Genomic DNA, 6,768 nt, shown 5'->3' with positions numbered 1-6,768 from the left:
GATAATCTGCAAACTGCCCAAAAACTGCCCGATAATCGGCCAGGGCCGATAATCGCTCTACCCCCACTTCAGTCTCCCTCTTTGTGAAAAAAAAAATGTGGATTGTACACATCACGGCACTGTGCATCACAATAATCAATCTGAATTGTAAAGGGTGTTCTGACCCGGGCAGTTCGGTCTCTGGATCCACTGATGACGAGTCCATCTTTAGAGTCCAGGCAGTTGACTTCCTGGTTGTGACCCGATAACTCCATCAACATGTCCCCCCGCCTGCTGTGAACCAGGATCCTGCCATCACTGACGCAGACAAAGAGGAGTTCATTTCAGTTGGGCAGCAACTAACGATTATTTTCACTGTCGATTAATCTGTAGATTACAGTTTGGGCTATAAAATGTCAGAAAACTGTGAAAAATGTCTATCAGTGTTTTCCAAAGCCCAAGATGACTTCCTCAAATTTCACATTTAAAGGAGAAATCCGGCGCAAAATGAACCTAGGGGTTAATAACACATGGGTACCGAGTTGACCATTCTCTGGGATATGTTTTCATGCTAATCCAGTGTGACCAGTTTTAGTGCAAACCGCTAATTAGCTTGTAACGCTAGTTGTCGGGGCACTGGTAAAGTAAAAATAAATCTCTATTTCTACACCACTAACAAGGCTCAAACTATCACCACACTTCCACGGTAGCATAATGAGGGTCACTACATCTAAACCGAAGCATTGAGAACTTTGTAAGTGTACAGACAGTTTATTAAAAAGATAGTTTATAAAGACAGTACCGTTCACGTATACAGGCGGGCGCCATCTTGGGAAAGCAGTCACAATCAGTTGAACGCCGTGCAACCAGTAACATAGCTCAAGCACAGCATTTGTCGTTCAAATGATCGTGACTGCTTTCCAAAGATGGCGCCCGCCTGTATACGTGAACGGTACGGTCTTTCTTTTCATTTCATTCATTCGTTCATTCATTCATTTTGCGCCGGATTTGCCCTTTAAGAAGCTGGAATCAAACGGATTAATCGATAATCAAAATAGTTGCCGATCAATTTAATAGTTGACAACTAATTGGTTAATCGATTCATCTTTGCAGCGCAACAATTTACCCTGATCTTCTGTTTACGCCAAACTAATTGTTGTTGCTGCACATACTTGTCATGTGCCACATGATTTCCCCAATAAACAGATACCGGTGTACAAAAACAGCAAGTGTAAAATCTTTATTTCAATCTCTATAGAAGAGGGGTCTTCAACGTTTTTTAAACCAAGGACCCCTTAACTTAAAGTGAGATGGAGCAGGGACCCCCTACTACATATATTGTATAAAATGAAGTTGCATAATAAACTGGGCCTACAATTAGGAGTAGCGCAGCCTAAAGCCTTTTTACATAACTTGTTTTGCATAGAATACTAAGCTTTGAAAAAAGCCTTATAATTGTTGGCATGATTTTATAAATTACATTTTAAATTTTAAAACATACATCTGGCACAGTGAATCCTTAGGATGAACTGTATCTGTGGATGGCAGTGACTAAGTAAGCCTATTTTCAGTGCAGATTGATATTTGCTAATAATATGTTGGATTCATGTTAAGACTTTTACATTTTTGAAAAGACTTTCAAAAATTGACAATAATTTGGAGGGGCCCCCTGCAGTGACTCTGAGGGCCCCTAGGGGTCCCGGACCCCCTGTTGAAGATCCCTGCTATAGAAGATGCTAATTGTTACTTTATTACCTCTGAAGGGAACATAATGGCTATTCCACGTTGCCTATGTCAAATAAAGTCACCGTGAAAAATAAAGAGCATGAGGTACCTTCCACCACTGACCAGGTGAAAGTCCGTCACAACAAAACGACAGACATCACCCTTGTGGCCTGAGTAGATTTCAAATGGGTTACGCTGGAGCTTCCCGGAGTCGTGGCGCAGATGGTGCGCTCCAATATCACCAGCCTGAGACAAAAACAGTGTGTCCCCATCCAGCTGCAACCATGGCAACAGTCTGAAGACAAGATAGAGACAGAGCACATTAAAGTCCCACCCCCATTGGAGGGGAAAACAAAGCTCCGCTCTCCATTGGCTTGTATTGCGTAAAGGTGCCTCCTAGACAATTCCGTAAGCTAGCAAACAACAACAAAAATGCCTAAAAGCTGCTGTGTGGTGGGATGCACTACTAACAGGGTAAAGAACCCAAAACAAAGTTTTATATAAGCTTTCGAACTGAAAGACTGAGCTTTTATGAAGACAAAAGTGAATACGGATGTGAGGAAATGAGCTGGAAGAATGGGAAGACCGTGGGATACTGACACTAAGCTAATGATATGCCCAATGTTAGTGCGCAGCAAGCATTTAGCTGCCAGAACGCATATCCAAATGACAGTTTTAGGCTAACTTTATATCTGTAAGTTCAGCTAAAACATTTTGACAGTATGCAACTTGTGTTATAGTGGAATGTGGATAAATCAGAAAGCTATAGTATTATGTCTGGATAAGAGCCTTGGCTTGCTAACACATAGCTAACATTAGCGTACTAACCAAGGGGGTAAGCTTCGCTTCACAACTCGAACCTCCTATGGCGCCATTTTGATGCTACAAAAAGATCAACCGACGTTAGCATCCCATTGACTCCCATTCATTTTGCACGACAATGTGTAAAAGGCTCCATTACCTTGTATCTCACGTTATGGCTCCGTAGCAGACGTCTTTATAAAAATAGGCTAACGATTGTGCCGTAACCACGGGACTTACTGTCGCATAGTAGAGGAATTACCGTATAGTACAGGAGAAGCTCGCAGGCAGTTTGGACTCACATTAGCTGTTTAAGTTTAATTACTAATGTTAACTAGCATGTTAGTTAGCAACGATAAGCCTGTGCCTATGTTATCTCTTTACATATACCTACGCTCTCTGTCTGCAAGATTGGGAATGATTGATATTTCTCTTGGCACAGCTACCAGAAGACTTACAACTTTCAGACACGTTGCTCACGTCACATTTACGTCTTCAAGTTCAGTTGGAGGCTGCTCAGTAACGCTCAGCCAGCACCGGAAAAGAGACTTCTAATATCCTTCACTGGTGTCCGTCCAGAGACACGGGGTCTGTTGGTCCATTCTTATATACTGTCTATGATACTAACAGCTAACTTGTTCTCTCTGGTAGACATAGGTTGCTAAAATAATCCTTTGAAATGCTTAAAGCTATAGTGCGTAGTTTCTGTCGCCCCCATGAGGAATTCTAAGTAATGACAACAAAACTGTCAGCCGTCCACATGATACAAGCCCCCCCCCCCATCCTCCACGCAGTTGCTAGTAGCCAAGGAGGACACAGAGGATTTAAAAAACATGATGGACTCTTCAGAAGAGGTCATTATCTTCACTCGAGTTTCTGCGCGGGAAAGTCACTGGACGCCACAATCTTCTGACCATAGCCATACTGAGAAATCCAGAGAGAGTTGTGTGGAGCTGATAGTCTTAATTAGCTTTGTAGCAACTCATTTGGCAATGGCTTAAATGTAACGGACGTTCATTCATATGAAAAGTTACGCACTAAAGCTTTAACGCTGATGTTTTAGCTAGCTACAGGCACGTCTTTGTTAGCATTTTAACCTTTAGTTGCATATTGATTTCCCCTCTTGTGGGCGTGGCTTTCAAAGCGTGACGTGATGCGCTCTGTCTCTATATGTGATTTATAGGAGATATCAGAGACGGTTTAGAACCGAGACGCCCCAACTCTGAGTCATTTCCTGTATGTGTGTGGGCTCCGCCACGGCCACGCCTCTTTAGGAGACTAGCGGCAGGTCCTGAGTGTTTTGCTTCCTATGGGAGAAGATACACAGATTATGAGCGATTCTTTCTCCCCATAGTCACCAAAATAAACGTTGGAGCCATTTGTCACAAGCCACATATCTCCAGAACATTCTGACACCAAAACAGCATTTTTTCAGACGGACGCATCAGGAGAAAATAATTCGTTTGAGACCTGTTCCTGTCTCATGACCAAACTCTCGCGAGATCTGGCGACACAGAGAAGCTAACGTCAGCTAACGTTAGTGAACGCCCTAACAAAACTAATCTCTGTGATGCTAAATATGTCTTTTAAATATCTAACATTAGCAAAAAATAAAATAGAAATAAATTATACAAATATAACTTTTCAACTATCCACACGATGTTCACTACATATTCAAACGAGGCCACGCCCCTTTAGGAGACAAAATGTGTACCGTTTTATACCATTGGCACTAGGGCTGGGCGATGGGGAGAAAATCAGATATCACGATATTGTTGACCAAATACCTCGATATCGATATTGCAGCGATATTCTAGGGTTGACAATTGGTGCTTTAACAAAATATCTTCACACTTAGATTTTAGATGAATAATCATCAGTAATGTGGACATAATGTCTAAATGGGGAAAAGGCAAATAACAGAACAGCTAGAACAGTCTGATAAGTTCAGAAAAGTACATCACTCTACTGTAATGCAGCCTTTAAAACCAGTAAAAGACAACACTTATGTCATATCACGATATTACGATATCCAAAATCTAACACGATATTTAGTCTCATATCACAATATCGATATATTGCCCATCCCTAATTAGCACTGCTTGAAATGCACTATCTTCAGTATAGTATAGTATAGTATAGTATAGCAGAGTATAGAGGATCTTTGGATATACTGTAAGTGATGTTAGTGAAAACATGAGAGTAAAGCTAACATAAATGAAAAGTCACCATGATAGAATCCAGTAAAAGATAATACATTATGTTTGTCAAAGGAATAGTGTAACATTTTAGGACACAGTGACATAAAAAGATAGATATCCATCTCATATTTGTGTGTTAAGTATATAGGTATATTTGTAATACTCACTTTGTTTTCCATTTGAGAGGAATAGCCCTTTTGCAGACCCCATCATACCAGTTTTGAGCTGCCTTTACTCTTTCCTTCAGGGGGATGGAAGGATATCTGCAATGACAGAGACAGTTTAACATTTCTATGCTTTCACCACTGTGGATCGCATCTGTTTAAAGGTCCATGGCATGAAAATGTCACTTTATGAGGTTTTTTAACATTAATATGCGTTCCCCCAGCCTGCCTATGGTCCCCCAGTGGCTAGAAATGGTGATAGGTGTAAACCGAGCCCTGGGTATCCTGCTCTCCCTTTGAGAAAATTAAAGCTCAGATGGACCAATCAGGAATCTTCTCCTTATGAGGTCATAAGGAGAAGCCCGCCCAGAGAATTTGGCCCACCCATGAGAGAGAGAGAGAGACACACATCATGGCTTTCAAACGAGCAAAGTGGCAGTTGGTCAAGGCCACACTCCCACCCTCCACCTTGCCCGCCCCCTCCTCAATAGCTACAGACACAGAAATGGCACATCCTAAGGAAAGCTCATTGTGGGACTGGCTCTAGTGGCTGTAATTCTGCACCATGGCTGAATTTCAGGAAAGAGACTTCAGATACAGTATTAGGGGACCACTAAGGCCTATATAAAAGAGACTTCAGATACAGTATTAGGGGACCACTAAGGTCTATATAAATGCATGGACCTTCACTAGTAGAGGTCATACTAGAACACTGCTTTTAAATGATGAATTCATTCAAGTTTTATAAGTAAGTATTACATGAATAATTACACAGTCATGGCCCTTTTTTTTAGAGAATTATGATTTGAATCAAAGCTTATGAAATCTGGTCTATATGAAGTACGGTAAAGTAAAATGAGGTACAGATACTGTGCACTGTGTGTACAACATATTCAGACTGCCTGCAGACAAAATTCAGGGAGGCTTTAGCACACTCTGCAGTGTCAAAGCCTTGCTGCTTTGCGGGTAGCTGCGCCCATAGGCTGCGCCCTGCCTAACACAGGAAGGTAAATGGTAAACTGCGCACAACATAAACATCAGCTTCGTCATCAGTGTGCGACTGGTTTCCTTACATGTCCGTCCCATTCCGAGTTATTCCGGTGTTTAAAAACTCTTTGGCAATCTTCCTCCACACGGCGTCCCGGTTTACAAAGTGGTAAATAGTTTTACAAACTTGAGAGAGGCGACTGAGGGAGGTGTAGTCCAAATGAGACAAGATATGATAGAGGACGTCTTCTGGCAGCTGGGACAACAGCATGATGCTGACAGCACTGCTCTCCCCTGTCCTCGCAGTCTATGTCCGCCGGCTCTCGGCTGTGTGTCGGCCCCCCCACGACACGGTGCTGCTATGTAAAAACGGCTGCTGAACACGGTCAACTAACGGTCTCATCTTCAGAGAGCAGGAGGACGGAGGAAACCTCTCATAACACATCCGTGGAGGAAACAGGAAGCCATTCCAGCAGCGAACTGACAGCTGATGACGACTACCCCACGTCACTGGACGCGATGACGTGCGGTGCTGGGTTCTCTCAGTAGTTGTTTTTAATTTTTTTTATTAATTTTTTTTATTTGCAAAACTTTACAAACATGTCGTACAGTGTTTAAACAATTCGGCATCATACATCATACACAAAAATAATAATTTCCAACCAGGTAACATTACAGCCTTACTTGATAAAGTAAAAAAATAAATAATAATAATAACAATAAAATTAATATATACATATATATATATATATATATATATATATATATATATATATATATATATATACATATATATTATAAAATTTAAAAAGGGCACTTAATACATAGGAAAAAAAATACATAAAACATAATACAAAGGCAATATCACATGGGATAATCACATTTCCTTGAAAAACTCTTGCAGTAGATCA

At 41.2% G+C, this 6,768-nt stretch overlaps 1 protein-coding gene across 1 annotated transcript in view; it reads right to left on the bottom strand.

Annotated features, from left to right (window-relative positions):
* The window catches only part of fbxw4 (F-box and WD repeat domain containing 4), a 72,946-nt gene extending 66,576 nt beyond the window's left edge, over window positions 1-6,370 (bottom strand). The window contains exons 1-4 of the mRNA XM_028603655.1: window positions 5,944-6,370; window positions 4,874-4,969; window positions 1,814-1,999; window positions 165-297 (exon numbers count right to left, since the gene is read on the bottom strand). Coding sequence (XP_028459456.1) covers window positions 165-297; window positions 1,814-1,999; window positions 4,874-4,969; window positions 5,944-6,128 — 600 coding nt within the window. The 5' untranslated portion in view covers window positions 6,129-6,370. The remainder of the gene's footprint in view (window positions 1-164; window positions 298-1,813; window positions 2,000-4,873; window positions 4,970-5,943) is intronic.
* Between the last annotated feature and the right edge of the window lie 398 nt (window positions 6,371-6,768).

This window comes from Perca flavescens, chromosome 17, assembly GCF_004354835.1.
Source record: "Perca flavescens isolate YP-PL-M2 chromosome 17, PFLA_1.0, whole genome shotgun sequence".
Classification (NCBI taxonomy): domain Eukaryota; kingdom Metazoa; phylum Chordata; class Actinopteri; order Perciformes; family Percidae; genus Perca; species Perca flavescens.
Note: the sequence above shows the minus strand (reverse complement) of the source record. Positions and strands in the feature narration are given on the sequence as shown.